Source organism: Helicoverpa armigera, chromosome 26 (assembly GCF_030705265.1).
Source record: "Helicoverpa armigera isolate CAAS_96S chromosome 26, ASM3070526v1, whole genome shotgun sequence".
In the NCBI taxonomy this organism is placed as follows: Eukaryota; Metazoa; Arthropoda; class Insecta; order Lepidoptera; family Noctuidae; genus Helicoverpa; species Helicoverpa armigera.
In genome coordinates this window covers 2,783,234-2,800,427 of record NC_087145.1, presented here as the reverse complement: position 1 = coordinate 2,800,427, position 17,194 = coordinate 2,783,234, and the positions used below count along the sequence as shown (strand labels likewise).

General features: G+C 34.9%; 1 protein-coding gene and 2 long non-coding RNA genes across 3 annotated transcripts in view; 1 reads left to right on the top strand and 2 right to left on the bottom strand.

Moving 5' to 3' along the window:
* LOC110373907 (twitchin) overlaps positions 1-17,194 on the bottom strand; it is a 118,298-nt gene that overhangs the window by 77,385 nt on the left and 23,719 nt on the right. Inside the window, exons 33-56 of the mRNA XM_064041697.1 lie at positions 16,900-16,989; positions 16,729-16,821; positions 16,540-16,644; positions 16,311-16,418; positions 16,123-16,236; positions 15,935-16,036; positions 15,746-15,856; positions 15,560-15,661; positions 15,356-15,454; positions 15,223-15,270; positions 15,056-15,145; positions 14,529-14,606; positions 14,305-14,394; positions 14,123-14,218; positions 13,779-13,871; positions 12,998-13,168; positions 12,713-12,916; positions 11,206-11,247; positions 5,140-5,284; positions 4,813-5,049; positions 4,507-4,643; positions 754-879; positions 241-670; positions 31-136 (exon numbers count right to left, since the gene is read on the bottom strand). Of these exons, the coding sequence (XP_063897767.1) occupies positions 31-136; positions 241-670; positions 754-879; positions 4,507-4,643; positions 4,813-5,049; positions 5,140-5,284; positions 11,206-11,247; positions 12,713-12,916; positions 12,998-13,168; positions 13,779-13,871; positions 14,123-14,218; positions 14,305-14,394; positions 14,529-14,606; positions 15,056-15,145; positions 15,223-15,270; positions 15,356-15,454; positions 15,560-15,661; positions 15,746-15,856; positions 15,935-16,036; positions 16,123-16,236; positions 16,311-16,418; positions 16,540-16,644; positions 16,729-16,821; positions 16,900-16,989 (3,017 nt within the window). The remainder of the gene's footprint in view (positions 1-30; positions 137-240; positions 671-753; positions 880-4,506; positions 4,644-4,812; positions 5,050-5,139; positions 5,285-11,205; positions 11,248-12,712; positions 12,917-12,997; positions 13,169-13,778; positions 13,872-14,122; positions 14,219-14,304; positions 14,395-14,528; positions 14,607-15,055; positions 15,146-15,222; positions 15,271-15,355; positions 15,455-15,559; positions 15,662-15,745; positions 15,857-15,934; positions 16,037-16,122; positions 16,237-16,310; positions 16,419-16,539; positions 16,645-16,728; positions 16,822-16,899; positions 16,990-17,194) is intronic.
* On the bottom strand, positions 2,834-3,852 carry LOC135118798 (uncharacterized). Its single transcript, XR_010277788.1, has 2 exons — positions 3,566-3,852; positions 2,834-2,917 (listed from the first exon to the last, which is right to left on the bottom strand). It is a non-coding gene; the product is annotated as an uncharacterized LOC135118798 (long non-coding RNA).
* Positions 8,651-17,194, top strand: part of LOC126056462 (uncharacterized) — a 31,950-nt gene continuing 23,406 nt past the window's right edge. Inside the window, exons 1-2 of the long non-coding RNA XR_007512072.2 lie at positions 8,651-8,773; positions 14,319-14,430. This is a non-coding gene — a long non-coding RNA (uncharacterized LOC126056462). The remainder of the gene's footprint in view (positions 8,774-14,318; positions 14,431-17,194) is intronic.

Sequence of the window (17,194 nt, the reverse complement as noted above, 5' to 3'; positions counted from 1 at the left end):
GAAAAAAAACAAGTTAAATAACAAACTTACCATTTGACATCTCCAGAAGCATCGTCCAGTTCACAAAGAAGTGTAATGGTATCTTTCTCAATAGCTTGTTGAGATTTAAGTACCTTTGTGAACTTGTATGGGTATTCTGAAATGAAAACGGTCACAATGATTAATATGTAAGTTCTTATTTTTAAATAGGTGTTACAAAATTAGGAGTTAGGTCTATCCTTGGATTCATAAGATACTTACCCACAATTTTAACATCAGTCTCAGTCTTGTCAGGTTGCTTCTCAATCTTACACGTGTACTTGCCAGCATCTTCGAACTTGCAGTTCTTGATGACTAGCCTGCAGACACCAGACAAGTCCTTGGAGATCTGGAATATGTCACCATCTTCCAATTTCTCCTCGCCCTTCCACCAGGAGACGATGGCGAGGCTGTTGGAGACGGCACATTCCAAGACGCACTCGTGCTTTGTGTATCCACTGGTGTTCTTCTTCAGTGGCTTGGTGAACGTGTAGGTAGGGTCAGGCTCATCGACTTGCAAGAACGCAGTACAAGTGATGCCGCCGATCTCAATAGTAATTTTACCGGTGTCTTCGACCTTGGGTCCCATGATGATCAGTTTGTAGGAATCTTGTTCGTTTGTCATCTTGTACTTAGACCCGGGGAATAGCTCCTGTGAATTGATGAAAGAAAGTTAAGTAAGCAACTCAGACGAACTCAACACAGTTGAAGAGTAATTCAAATAATTTAACTTACATCTTTACGGAAGAACCACTTCGGCTTCGCATTTGGTTTAGTAAAGATGGCTTCGAATGTAACCTTCTTATCCTTGCCTTCTTTCGCGAATTGATCTACGAGGGGCTTCAAGAACGACTCTTGTTTCTGAAAACAACGTCCGTGGGACATAAATATACCTATTCCAAAAAAGACGAGAAAGTGCATAACACAAAAATGTGCTCTTCATACAAAAGCATTGAGTGCTGACCATCAAGAAACCTGTCTCACTCCCCGCTGTCAACGTCTCCAGCGAACAGTAACTCAAGTGCAAAAAATCAACGAAAACAATAGAACTCTTATGTAGTATCCGAGGCGTTAGAATCATCAGCCATTCTGTCATCATCGACACCCAGACAATCATGTGAACTCCATGCTATTGTACAGAAATTGGAATTTCCATAGTTCTCTTTTAAAGTATGTGCAAAAGTGGTCGTGATTTTATTTAACGTTTATCTTAATTAATATACATTTGACCGAACAAAAATGATGAATTTTCTGGAAGAGTAAAATTTTTCTGCAAACAATATCGAATTGTATTCATCATTTTTGAAGGGATTTTATTTAACACTGGAACATTGAAGTCACTGTGCATAGAATATTGAACCGGTGCGCTGTGCTGCTAGTGAAATATCGACGAAGATGGTGCACAGAAGAATTGCTCAAGAGGAGAATAGAAGAATAGAGTACCAAAGATGTGCTGGACTGACTAGTCGGTGACCACGACGCTGTTGATCAAATAATCTGAAAAAATCATTGAAACATTCCTGCACGAATATCTGCTAAGTTTAATGTCGAAGTATTTAATAGAACAGGTAGAAGTCGATATGATTAATTTAAGAAGAATTTGATACGAAGATAGATTATATTTACACCATCAACAAAAGTTGGGCCTGGAAGAAGACAGAGAATCTGGTTGTCATTTTAAGAAATAAAGAAGATTATCATTCAGCTTTAGTTTTGTGTTTATATGCAGATATTATAGCAGACATTAATGCAAGATTTTCTAAAACAATTCAACCAGATTATGCGATCATACAGATATCCGTGGGACACATTGCTGTGCGACAAATAATTTGCATTTTGTGATATTACACTTCAAGATGCATTGTGTCTATTGACGTTGCTGTCAAACCTCGTCTCTTTTGAACGAGTGTAGCACCGGCCAATCCGGGATCAGTTCAGCCAGTGACGGTCTTCTATTATGGGATCTCTACAAAATATCCATTCATTCTTAGTGATTTGAAATTACTATCGCGTGTAGGACAGGTAATCTACATAATTTATATACAAGGATTTTTTAAATTGATCTACATATATGAAATGTAAATAAAATTGATAGGTACATCTAAAGATATGAATGCTGATTACAATACAGTCATATGCCTGAATAATCATAATCAACATAATTCATGAAAAAATTCCAACATCTGCGTAACACCGGATGCATCAGCTGAAATTAATGAAGTAAATAATGAGGAATATAATTATTTTGATAATAATGACGTGACAGAAGCTCTTCAATCCGAAGTCAATATAGACCTGCAATTTGACATAGTGGACAACAATCCAAAAGTAACAATAGTCATCAAATTCATTCCACTTACATTGCCTGAAAGTCATGTTCAAGTTATAGAAACGTGAAGTGGTGATACAAAACCCTTTGTTAATTTAAAATTCAATTTAATGCATTTGTTTATTTAGACCGCTTTGGAACTACCGACTTCAACTTCTGTATCTTTTTCTAGTTTAAATTCTTAGGTACACATGATCTATCTTTTCTGTTTTATATGCCTTCGGAGTGTTGCCTATATTGTTGAAGCCAATAATTTCAAAGGTTTTAATTTTAGTTTAGTTATTTTATCATTCGTGGTTTTAAATTCATTCATTATTTAGAAGTTCATTTCTGCCCATTTGAAATTCAAGTCAGGGAACATTCTTACTTTGACTAATATTATTGGAAAAATGTTTATTGTCAAAATTGCAAGTTGGAAAAGATTTCAAATGACCAGAAAATCCCTTTTTTATTTTAGTGTTTGTTTATCTTTCCTTTTTATCGAACCTTTATTTTGACAGCCTCCATCAATTCGGGCCAATCAGGTATTATTTCAGGCAGAGACATTCGTCTCCTTATTTCATAGATACCCTAGAATTTTAATAGTTATGTTACAACAGCTGCGGAATCCATAATTAATTTATTCCAAGCTACATTATTAAGAAGCCATATGGAACATGGACAGGAGTGAATTACGTGAGATGTATTTAGGTAAGTATTTGGTTTAATGTTTAATACAAGTTATAATTCTGCTTTGCTTACATAATTGGATGAAGAGCGAACACTGAACCAGGGAAAAAGCTTGTTAAAGTACCAGCCAGCCATTGCTTTTGAATCATCAGCAAAATTCACCAGCTTTCATTATGTAAACAAGTCATAAATGTAACATTGACGTAATTTTGACATTGAGATAGGTTTTTTTAGAAGAAACATTAATAGTATTAGAACCTTTTTTAAGTGCATGCGGGATTGATTGCTTTATTTGGTTACAAACATCAATTTTCGTCGACAGTATGAAAACTAAAAATGTTAATCATGTGGGCTGTGATACCGCTTTTTGGTATTTTTGAGCACCTCATTTGTATTTGAAAAAAAAATGAAATTCCAAAACTTAATTAATCACTTAATGAGAAATCTCCTCATAAATTAACGTCCTGTTAGTATTTCGTAATAAAAGAAGATAAACTGGAAATGTAAGATGGAATGAACAATGATACTATATTTTAAAATACTGATGACCTTGACCCAGGACCAGTTTAAGGATTGCCTTCTCTTGGCTGGGAATCTACCCATCTCGACACCTTCAGAAACGACGACTATGAAGCCGTCATCTTCGAAATATCCAGTTTCTAAGCCCTAAGAATCAAATGGCATGATGCATAATGATTATAGATTATATAAAAATATTAGAACAAATTAACATACTAAACAAATCTTGGGCAGTTAACAATATTAAATAACTCAAAACAGAGTTATACAATGTTTTATATAAAGAAGCAAATATAGGAGTTCTTGATGTAACTGATGATTGAGAGATTTGGCTGATACTCGTGGAATGCATACCAGACTATGACTATGATAATAATTTAGCATCATTTGTTTCTTTAAAAATGGCTTTACCAAAAAAAATAAAAAACATAACCCATCAACCAATCCAATGGCATCAAGATACTCCGAGTTTGAATAAAATTGTTAAAATCTACCAAAGGAAGCTAACTAAATCTTTACTTATTTCGTCATTTATGCATGCTTTTTACCTGAAGAAAGCATTGATTTGAAAGCATAGAATATACAGTTATGTATAATTTGTTGTATTCACAATATTTGGCAGTTCCTTGAACTTCATTTATGGATATATTATTAGCCCGATGGAGCCGTCTACTAGTTTAAAAATAGATTTAAATCAACTACAAGACAATATAGAAAACAGAGTGCTTATTTTAATCTTGATACATGTGTTGATAAATATCTTTGATAGGTATGTCTATATTTAGAACAGTCTAAAGATCTAATTCCGATCTACGTTGTCTTGTGTCGTTTATTTTTAAATTCATATTTATGATGTTTATTTTAAGTAGTGTTTATATCACCATCTTCTACCTTAGAATTATTATTGTTGATTGGAATGTCAGCTGTACCAGTAAAAAATTTTGAGATTTTGTTATGAAGATACACCTTACCTTTTCCACTTTCTTGAGGGGTGGAATCGGCTTTTCTGTCTCTTTGAGGTCTCCCCAGTCGGGGTCCTCTTTCTTTTCCCCCCATTTGGCGTACTTCCTCTTCTTGAGCATGGCACGGAAGTCCATACCACTGGCGTCTGCGTAAACATTTTGATTAGTTACATCTTAGATGTCTTTTAAAGACTTTTTAACTATCATCCTTTGCCTATTTTTTAAAACGTGATGTTCTTGCCAACGATTTCCTAATTTTATTTTTGGAGTTAGGTATTTCAAGAGATAGCTTAAGTGTTTTTTTAATGAACTTACCAGATACGTAAAGCTGCATTTCAGCCGAATCTTCGCCATGGATGTTGCTGACCACAACCTTGTATTTGCCTTCATCGTTGGGCTTGACCTTCCTCATACACAGGGTGATGAGACCAGTTTCACCATCGGTGATGAACTTGAAACGGCCTCCTTCAATAATCTCACTGACACCCTTGTAGAACTTGAATGTAGGTGCTGGGCTACCCTCCACTTGTACAGTGAGGTAGCCAGTTTGATCTGGTTATGGAATGAAAACAAAGAAAAATTACAAATGATGAATGAATTCAGTCAGTATTGATACTAAGATATTCTGAATATAAATCTGACCTTCAACAGCAGAGTAGCTTTCTTGTACATCAACAATAACCGGTGGGCCTTCATTTCCAATAGGCTTAAGAGGCACTGAAGGTTTGTTGATGAGGTCTTCAAGATCCTGCACGGACGGCCTCCTGGCGTCGCCAGATTTTCGTCTCTATATCATCATAAACATGTGAGTCACTTTTGTCTTATAAGAGTTCAACAAGTAGGTTAATTACTTTGAAACCGACAAATAGAAGTCAAGCGAATGCTTTTGGGAAATAATTTAATGACAATATATCTGTAACTACTAAAATCAAGGAAGTACTCCTCTGATCATATGCTTCATTTAAGAATAACCCATTTGCTTGACTTTACTGAAGAAAATTGAAAAAGTTAAAAACAAAAATACATTGATAAGTTAACTCGTTGATGATAAACATATAAAAGTTAAACCATATCTTCTGTAATAACATTGAAACAGAGAGATTTATTTACGTCACCTATTGTATCAATAAAGATCATCTTCATTAGACAATTGATTGATATGTATAGTAATATAAAATCTCATATCCAAAATGTTAATGATAAAACAGATGACGTACATATCAGCATCAAAGGTCATCAAAACATTACCAAAACGATGTACCACCTCGATATAGATTGAAAAATTACTAGCTTGGTAACTGCTCAGTAAATGGATGATACATTAGAATGTTATGACAGTTGTATCGCATTATGAGCGTTCGCCAAATGACCTGACAAAGCTCCGGACTTCCTGATGAATGTGGCGCAAGTGTACTCTTACATGCTTTCACGCTTTCTTGAATAACCACTGTTACTATCAACTGTACTTTCTTTAATTTATAGCATTTGAGTTCTCGTAAAAGTGAATAGTACCCTTTGGAAACAAGATTAAATTTTCATGATAATATCGTTTCATCTTTAGTGCCAAAACTCATTGAAGTGGCTAATAATTTAAAAGATATAAAAATATATTTCTACTTTAAAGAAATAACAATAGATAAAGATACTGCAATGGTAGCATCGAGTAAAAGACTTGATCGTGATTTACTACGAAAGACTCCAAAATAATAGTAAAGTATTCTAAATTACTCTTTGAAAATCAATGCTAATCAGAAAGATATATTGCCTACGCAACACAGTATTAGTTTCAGCTGAAATTGACGCAAGTAGGCGTTAAATTATGAATTTCTTGGAATGCATTTGATTTAAATGAAATAATTAACAGGTGTATCGTAATAACTGATTTACGGCCACATTACGTGAGCTTCATAACTCAGAATTGTGTTAAAATAATACACGGTGGATTATCCGAAGGACAGAGCGCGGCGTTCTGAAAGAGCAGGTAACATTTTTGCAAAATGTCTCTATATCGAAACGTGAACGTCGAATCTTTAGTTTCAGAATGAATCATTTATTTTAGCATTGTCAGCAGCAAGTAAAATTTTAATGACCTCTGATTCAATGGGGACATGTAATACATAGAACGGAAGCAGGTTAATACTTACCGGGTCACCCGCAGGTTTGGGTTTAGGTAAGGCAGCTGACGGTTTTTTAGCAACCGCTGCCATGGTTAATCACGTTTAATCACTTTGATGCCACAAAACAATCGTTTCTCGTACAATAAGTATAAAAATTAAAAGTTTATAACTGCATCGCACTTTATCACAGTCTCATGTTATCTTAGTCTACACATTTTCTATTATACTTAAAACTATTTTCAAAAGAATCAAAACTTCAAAAAGTACTCTCCTCTCAGGCGGATCATCCATATTTATCAAAAAAAGCTTACAATTAAATGCTATAAAATTATTATTACTGCTAAGTGTCACACGTCGATTTTTCTAGTTTTTGTTGTTTTTATTTTGGAGTCGTTTAGTGTTTTTTCGATTTGGGGCAGTTCGTATGTCGTTCCATGTAAAAATGGGCGCGAACGTCAAAAGACTGAAGAAGGGGTCGTGCGGACATGGTCGCCTGGCAATGGTGGGGCGCGGGGGCGGTGGGCGGCTATTTGTGCACAGCACAAATCAGCAGACCAATACAATTAATTATCAGATTAAGGTGAGCCATCCGCGCAGCATGTTCTTGAACGTGCCTACTGATATATGCGTAAAGTTGTCGCCGCTGGAGATGTTCGCACCGAAGTTTGGCTTTGAACCTAGGAAGCTCTCAGTTTCGGTGCAATGATTAATGATCGGCATTTTTCTTTAATTGACACCTGCAATTAAGGTCAATGGATTTCCGATGGCCTACTGCGGATGAGTCGAACTTTTGCCTTGGCTATTATAGGTGTTCAGTTTGCATTGTATGACGTCGGTCAATATTAAAACAATCAGTTGGGTGTCACAGCCAAAGAACAGTTGTCTCGAGGAGACAAAGTGTGTGCGCGTGTTTGTCTAGATTAATAAATAATACAAGATTGAGGGGTTGCGCAAGAAGATCGAAAGATTGATTGGCACCCTGGTATTAATGCATTCTATTCACATGATTGCCATAGTTGGCACGTTAGTCGGTGCCGAGAGCGCCTGCATTGCTGCCGAGCCGACAAATTTTAAAAACATTTGTTTGTAACTTGTTGATTTTTACTGTTTTTCCGCGTTCCTTAGTCTTCGTGAGTGGTTTTTTTTGCAGTTTTCTATGGGGTATGATATTATAGGTAAGCTTTTTGATAACTTTTAAATGTATGTTTGTATAACATAAGCATGATCCGTTTTGCTTATCAGGACATGTTTTGTTTCAGAATGTAGGTATAATAAGTATGAAGAAAGAGCTTCTAGATTGGAAATCTCTGCGTGGTCAGTTAGATACACTTGTCTATGTCGAGATTAATTTGAGGAACTAACTGCCAAACATATTGGTATCACGGCTCTTGCCAAATTTTTCTGATGGTGCAGTTCTGCCCACCTTTGCGCCGCCCGTGGTCTACCCACGCGCGTTTAAGGTATTTCCTATTCGACCATTATGTCAATCAAAGATCCGTTTTATTTCTATTTGAGGACTGTCCTTGTTATTATTTATATCCGCCTTAACAATGTTTGATGTCATAACGTTTGTTTTCTTATCAACACGTTTTTCACTACCTACGACATTCTTGTCTTTATTTAGAAAGTATTTCTGTTCCGTATTGGGTCAAGTTATGTTCAAACATTGCTTTTCGAGTACTGCGAGTTTAATATTAATAGATATGTCTGTGATAGTGTTAAATAAGTTAAATTGTATTTTTTGTCTGTCCAACAGTGCCTAGATTCGTCTGCCTAGCTCGACAGCTTATTTTTAAATGTTTTCAATAATGCAAATCGTCATTACATTGCCACTTATAATTTACGGTTCAATTAAGGCAATCAATCTTTTTCAATCTATTTTAGGTGTCAACAATAGTCCAACCGATCAATATATCGAGACGTATATCTTTTTAACAATATGCGACGGACATAACTCAGGCGCGCTGGCAACTTGAGGCAGTTAGGGGTGAGAACGTTTCAAGAGCAGTGGGCTCTTGGCCTGATTTCTGCACTCATATTAATACAAATATCGATCAATCATAACAGCGACAAGCGCTCCTGGCGCGGATCATATTGTGCTCACTTTGCTTCATTAAACGCACGCGCGCCATCTGCCTTCACGTTATCAACTGTAACAGGTGTGTTTTCTTTATTTATTAGTAGTGTTTCTCTTTCTTTTAAAGCCTCATTTACTACTTCATTAACGTAGGCTTGACTAACGTTATTAACTTTAATTAGTTTAGCTGTCGCTTCTCAAAGTTTGTCATTGTCATCACGATTTCTTTGTTGTTATTTATTGTCTTTTTGAAAACGAATCTAGTGTTAATAGGAACTTATTTTATTATCTTCAAGTGTAATCTAGAAAGAATATTTCTTCCCTTACGTAGTTAACTACCTATGCGTTCTTCAACTAACTTGTTTATGAGTCATCAAGTTGACAAAATTATCGCCTTATTTGCGTCATAGATACAGAAAATGTTGGCTCCAAACGAAATTCATTAGTAATTATAGAATCTTTGTTTAGCTTCCGTTGCTAAAATAATATTGTTTACGCATGATTTGTTTAAATTATTACTTTGTGCACTTAGATACTGTGTTTTGCGATACAAATTGTGGACTCGTAAGTTTATTGACATTTTGTGGCATCTTTATAATGATTAAAAGTAACATCTATGATAGTGTTTATTGAGGTAGCAGATATAACTGTTGGATATTCGTTTAGTACTTTATCAAGGCCATCATAGACATTACTTTTATTAGGTACTTATGACACATATTTTAAATGTTATTGGGTGCTGCAGCAATAAATTGAATACCTTCATGCATTGTCACAATAACGCAATAAATAACCTTGCTCCAAGCTATTAATGTTGGCAATTATTGTTGCGTTAAATTAAATAAATTTAATAATTTATTTGTTATTTACTTGTGCGTGCGCAAACGCGTCGTTATTGTTATTACAATATTAGATGTTATAAATATAGTTTTATTTATCGGTACTGATAAATAAATGGATTTATTAGTAACAAGTTATATTAACTTCAACCATTTATTGACACAGTACGATAAATTGTTTTCGTTTTAAAGTTGGATTTTAATAGGATACATGCATACATTTAAAATGTTGTCTTAATGTTAAGTTTCATTAATTAAGTGTTTAATAACATGTTAGAATGACAAGGTATTAGTAGCACTGTTCTATTTTAATTACAAAACATATAAACGATTTCCGGATCAAAAATATAACATATAGGTAATGACAAGTTTTCTATGCCAAATCTGTGCATAGGGTTTTTATTTACGACGTATGAAATTATTCACTGTAAAAAAATTAATCACTTTGAAAAGGTCTATGTTAGCCACGATTCTATTTTTTTCTATGACATGTAAATAATCTAAACAGATAGTTTTCCACACATTATATACCTCGTCGGAGAGTTCACCCGGCCTGGCGCGTTTCTTTTTTGGAAAAAAAGTATCAGTTTTAGTAAAACATTCCTGTTAAATTGTGCTCTTTTATATATAAAATTCTGTACAATACATATTGAGTGCTTATAAGTTAATAAATGTGTTTCTGTCTGTGTGAGATGTAGTAGTGTCAAATGTAAAAATGTTAATGTATAGTGTGAATTTGTTTGTGAATGATTAAGTATAAATTATTTCTTAATATAATTAGTTTTTTCCACTATTTTGGGAAACAATATTTCCCAAGCATTTACAAGTTCCGCGTACATTCGTTAATATTATGCGAGTCAGTAAAGTATTGTTTTATTGCATTTGTAGCTCGTCAAAGTGGTAGTAAATCAAATGTATAGTGCATTTAGAAAATGATTAGTGGAAAACTAAAAATTGGAAACTGAAAAAGCCATACTAAAAGTAAAACTAAAAAGCTTGGTTTGTGAGGGGAACAAACTGTTGATAAAATAGAAACCATAAGTTAACAGAAGAAAAATAATAATAATAGTTACGCAGATGGACAAATAAAGATTATATTCAAAGATCACCTTAATACTCAGAGTTCTAGCAACTGATTTAAATATTAAAGTAAGTAGTTTGTTTCCCTCAAAAACATAAAAGTCAAACCCAGCGACGGACTGTCACATCGTAAACCCGCTGGTCGGCAAAGCGGTCACTAGATCTAATTCTATAAAGAACATCTAAAAAGAAAAAGACTAAAAAGTAAAAAAGAGTTCGGACTTTGTAAAGATTGCAACTAGGGGTCTAAAGAAATTACTGAAGACGCAGCTATTGAAAAAGGAATACTATGACAGAAAGGAGTGGAAGATAGTGTGTCTGAATGTTGATTCTTTTTTTTTAAACCATGGATCGCTCCGACTTTTTGTCGTGTCAAGCGATGTGTGGGAATAGGGGTATGAATCGACTCTTAAACTACTTTGTGGGAAAAACTAATTATCACATATCTTCCCTGTAAAAAACTTAAGTCTAAATCTTAAGAGTAAATCGTCCGTGTCATGTGTGCAACAATAGAAGAAAAAAAATTAAAAGACAAAAATGCTTTGCAAAAGCGAGCAGCGTCCACCTAAAACTGACCAGATCCAATCGATCTCACCTTTTTCTCGTCTAATACTTCGCCGGGACGTAATTTCGTGACCTGTTGTTTAAAAAACATTGATAATCCCATATGTAATATTTACCCTACCTAAATCTCCGCTGCCGAACCTGGGCTACCTGCCTAACCTAACTTTAGTTCATTATTTAGTGCAGTGTCCTAGCCAGCGAGTGCAAAAGTTATTTCGTTACAAATTGCGTCACCTTCATGTTAATCGTTCATGTTAGTGTCCGTTTCATTATCGTGATGTGTAAGAAAAGCCTCCTTAGGCACACCATTCCTGTAAAAGATTTCGCCTCGCCACGACCAATCTCTGACCATTATTTCGTGTGCGTTACGTGCTGACAAGCTGTGCAGTTTATCTGTGTGTGCGTACTTCACAAAGTTGTGCAATTTAGCTCTGTGCTGTCGACGACAAAACGTTTCTTAGACAGATATAACCTGGATAATTACATTTACCAACTCATGTGATGTATCGTAAGTAAAATTCTCAAAGGTTCATGTGATTATCCAGTATTACGTGTGAAACAGTGTTTTAAACCGCGATGCAAATGCATTAATATAATACCGTATACAGAAATAGTTAAGAATTTGTCACGGCAATAATAACATTCATTTAGGATTCTTAGCGTTTGATCTTTTACCTTCTTCTCTTCGATCACCTCACCGGGTCTTAGTTTTCTATTCTCCTGTGGATTACGTTTTGCACGGTCTTAATATCGCTACATACACGAGTCAATATCAGTGTTTTCAAAAGTATCTGCTGTGATATTGCTAAACTCTGTTTAATCTAGAAGCAAGGAATTAAGGGTCTAAGCTCAACTTCACTGTAAACCAAGTCATTCTCTAAAATCGTCTGCTAAAGCGTTCGTGGTCAAAGCATCATCTTTCTAGACGATTATGAATATGTCTCTTTGAAGGGTCTATGCATTCGTGTTATGGGTTCGGCTTGAGAGAATAGGGTCTATACTACGAGGGGCTAAAATTACTTTGTGGTAAGACGCCAACATCGGTGTAAATCACTCGTTGATTGCACATAATTTCACCACATTAGTTCAAAAGTATCATGCTTCAAAATTGCAGATGTTCAAAACAAATGCAGCAAAAATCTGTGGAACAGTTCAGAACGCTAATCAAAAGTTGGCAATCTGGTTTCATTTCAAAATAACTTAAACTTTCAAAATAAGTCTTTTAACGACATATCTGAAGCAGAACTAAATAAATAACCAGAATACCAGAGTTTAGAAAGTGCAAATGCTGATTCCGTGACTCAAACGCAGGAGTGCTTTCAGCTGTGAAGCTTGCGATTCAAAGAGTGATTCTGATGCCAGCGCTTTACTGAACGATGTATAGTTTCTAGGACTAAGACGGCACAATTGTACATAAAAGTCTACAAAACAAATCATACCTTCACTGAAATGGAGACAATTGGTATCCAAGTACATAATACATAACAAGATAATTCTAGAAAAATCTTAGGTCTAAAAAATGTTCTTGCTCTACATACCTCGTCGCTGATGATAAGGGAAGGACGTCTTCCCATTTCCTCTGGGGGAGGAATAAGGGAACCACGTCTTCCGACAGGAGCACCAGGTACTAGGGAAGGTTTCCTTGGCATTTCTGGCTTTGGAGACTTCTCACGTATGACCTCGATCTTTGGTGCTACTGGTTTCTCTTCAGGCGCCTTGATTTCAGGTACCTTTGGTATTGGCTGTTTGGAATCACATGATTTAGTGAGTACCTTTTAAAAAGCAGGTTTATTTGGTCTAGGACGATAAATATGGGATTGTACCTTCTCTGGTTTGTCCTTTGTTGTTTGAGTGAACTCCGGCTTTTCGAATTTCTCGAGCTCGGGTCTCTCGTAGTCAGCGATTTCTGGCAGATCCTCAGCCTTCTTCTTGACCGAGGTAACCTTGGCCTTCTTGGCTTCTTCTTTGACTTCTTCTTCTTTAACTGCCACTTTCTGTAAGTCGAAGGATTGTTTAACATGTTTGTCTTAATTTTTTTAGATGTTGAAGTAAGAATATATGGTACCTAGAATGGAAAAGGTAAAGTTAACTCTTATATATAAAACTGTGAACAAGTTATGAGTTTGGTGTGTTGGTTTAAAGATAGTAAAACAAAAGATTTATACTTACGTCATACTTACCTTTGCCTGAAAGTTTTGAAAATTACACATTTTGTACAATCAAAATTGTGGATAAATTAAGAAGCAAAAGCGTAAGCAGGAAATGTTAGACTAGAAACTATTTCATAAAAACAGTCTAGTTAAAACAAGTGCATTATTAATACTCGCAAACATTGCATTTATTGTTAACCTAAATACTAAACCACTAATGTGCATATTTACATATTTACAATCAAACCGCTAGTAGATCTTGTAGATAGAAATAGAGCTATCGACTACAAGGGAGCTATAATAAGTGCATCTACTTCTAAATAATAGATTCTAGAAGACAACAGTGCAATACGATGACTAGGTGCTGTGCAAGTGTTGGTGCTCTACCAAAGTCCTGTAAGAAATAGTGCATAGTGCAAATATCCTGTGCAATAGACTGGGTGCTCAATTGTACCTCGTCAGGCGTTTGAGGTTTGCTGCTCAAAGCGGGCTGTGGTAATTCTAACGTAGCTGGTTTACTTTCATCTTTGCCTTCAGTCGTTTCAGCCTATACAGTAAATTTTATAATTGGCGACCGTACGAAGTGTGGGAATTTTGCAAGCATTTAAATGACGTATTTTGTAACAACCATTAAATTCAATTCTTCATTCGTTTGAACATTGATTGTTACCAAAATCCGTCATCTATTTTCGAACTCATTTGGCCAATCAGAGAATGCAAAATCCAGGTGCTCTTGTATGAGAGTGTGTGCGTGTGTGTGTTTAAGCGATGAATGTATGTCGATGAGTGTGTGTCTACCTGAGGGGATTTAGCTCTGCGCCACGGGGCAGTTGGCTCTGGTGTTTCAAGTAATGTTGGTTTGTATTTATCTTCTAACTCGGGTGTTTGTTCAGCCTGATCATTAAAATAGTTTTCGTTACTACCTACACTTGTATTTTGGTCATCTTTATTATTTGATTTATGTGTGTTACAATGTCTACCTGTGGTATTTCAGGAATGACCTGCCAAGAGAATGGAACTACTGGTGGTTCCACCTTCTTTTCGGGTTCAGGAGCCTCGACTGTCGGTACCTGATGATGTATTTCATATTTTACGGACTGCAGAACGTGAGTATTCTATTTGGTTTTAAATATTGTGTGTGAGTGTAGTGCAGTATTGTTGTGTGTGTGTGAGTATGTGTGAATGTATGTATTTTGTGTGTTACCTCTGTGTGTGGTTTTCTCCATGGATATTGTGTTTGTGTTGGTTGTTCAAGTGGTGGTTCTATTTTAGGTTTCTCATCCTAATAAAATAATTTATGCTGAAGTCATAATATATATTTTTTGAGATAAAAATATATTTAATTAATAGAACAGATATTTTAGAAATAGAGATACTCTAGATGTTTGTTATAGAAAAAACAGATACTTAGGATTTAAATTAGACCCTAAGAAGAATAGCAGAAAATATACAGGGTAAAATATGTAATTTTATACTTGAAACTACCTTGAGCGTATCCTTTTCTTTCTCAACAGTAGGTACCTTTATTTCTGATAAGTTATCCTTAGTTGGCTCTACAATTGAATCTGTACGTTTCTTCAAGAATTCGGGTGGTTCCTATTAGAAGTAATTGAGACTGTATTATTTTATTCTTATACATTTCTACTATTTCATCAATACCACCACTTGTGTGTCTGTATTTGTATATATGTGTGTGTGTGTGTATATGTGTAATAGTGTGTAAATACCTACCTCTAGACTAGACTTCTTCCTCATGAAGAATGGTGTTTGTGTAGGTTTCAATTGTTTGTCTGTTTGTGTTTTCTGTGTGTCGTCGGGTTCCTAATAATGTGAAGTGAAAGAGTTAAGTATATACGTTTTTGTACGAAATAAATCATGAATATTTTTGTATGAGCTACCTTAGGCTTTTGCATTTCGGGTTCTGGTTCCGGCTTTTTCGCGGGTTCCTATTAAAATATTTACCATAAGTATTTTTTTTTCTAAATGATAGGTAAAAATAGTTGTCAAAGAAATGTTGTAAAGTTTATCTACCTCAGTTTTACTCTGTCTACGCCAAGGATACTCAGGTTCCTTAGGTTTATCAGCCAATAAATTGTCAGGCTTTTCAGGTTCTTTGACATCTTTTTTATCCTGATAAATTAAATGAAATAAAAGTTCATATTATGAAGTATATTCTTTCTAAAATAAAGTATCTTCTTTATAAAATATATTAAAAATTAAGATAAAAATGTATACCTCTGCAACATTATTAGTTTTACGCCAAGGATATGATGGCTCTTTAGGTTGCTCTACTGAAGGTTGTTTTGTTTCTTCCTTAGTATCAGGAGCAACCGTTTCCTGTTTAACACATTCATGTATATTTGTAACTATATGAGTATTGAGAGAAGTAATATCAACAATAGAAATATTAAAATCATCTACCTCTTCGGCAATGCTAGGTTTACGCCATGGATAAGTAGGTTCTGTTGGTCTATCTACAGACACCCTCCTTTTAGGTACGAATGGCTCATCATCTATTACCATTTTCTCGTCCTGTTTAGAATGATAATCAATATCAATATAATTATTTACTGCTTTTACTAATTCAATATTATTTGAAAAATTAACTACCTCGTCAACCTGACTTGGACGTCTCCAAGGATAAGTAGGTTCAGTTGGTCTGTCTATCGAAACCTTTCTCTTTACTTCAGTTTTTTGTACCTCTACCTGATCCTGTTCAAAAATGTCATTATTAAGCCTTGTGTCTTTAAAAATTTTAATTGTAACAAAATGTTAACTTTCTAACTAAGATTTTGTACCTCATCTACCTCACTCGGTCGACGCCACGGGTATGTTGGTTCAGTGGGGCGATCAATTGAGGCTTTCCTCTTTGTTTTAGTTTCAATAATCTGAGTATCAATATTTTCCTTGTCCTGTTCAAAAGTTTTACATCAATTAAGATTCTACTTTGATTTAATATTGAATCAATTTGAAAATTAACATTTACCTCATCAGCACTTGGTTTTCGCCTAGGTTCAGTAGGTTTATCAATCGATGTTTTTCGTTTGGTTTCAGTGTTTTCAACCGTTTCAGTTTTCTTTTTGGTTTCTTTAACCTGTTCACAATTACGATGTAAGTTATGTGTAAAAAAACTCATCCTACCTACTCATATACAATAACTGTGTAAAATAAGTATTTGTTTGAAATGTAACATTAGTATTGAAAATAAAGACTACCTCATCAGGTTTGCTGGGTCTGCGTCTAGGTTCTTTAGGCTTATCGATAGAAGCCTTACGTTTAACCTCTGTCTTTTCCTCAATTTCCTCAACGTCCTCAGTTTCCTAATTAACGTTATCATCATTAGCATTTATTGTAAATTGAACATTGATTTTAATATTACTAAATGTAATGTTAAAAAATAATACCTCAGTATCGTTTTCACGACGTTTCGGAACTGTAGTGTCCGTCGGCTTTTTCAAGCTTTCCTTACGTTTCGGTTCAACTTTTTCAGTTGGTTCCTAATACACGCAAATAAATAAGTAAATCGGATAATTAAATGTGAGTGTGTATGTGTGTGAGTGTGTGTGTGTATATACCTGTGTGTCTGTTTTCGTAGGTCGCCACGGATATGTTTTATCTGAAGGCTTATCAGTCGTTACCGTATCTTCTACGTTCTCTTTGTCATCCTATTCATAAAAATAAATCGTTCAGTATCTTGCACTTGTACGTCGACGTTCATTCGTTGTACTTACAATATATTCTTTACAATAAATGTTATGTACCACATAGTTATTTACTGACACACAAATAATAATAAAACAATCGTCTGTGGATTGTTCGAAGTTTGAGAATAGAATTGTATATACAAAAGAAAAGTCAGTGACATTTATA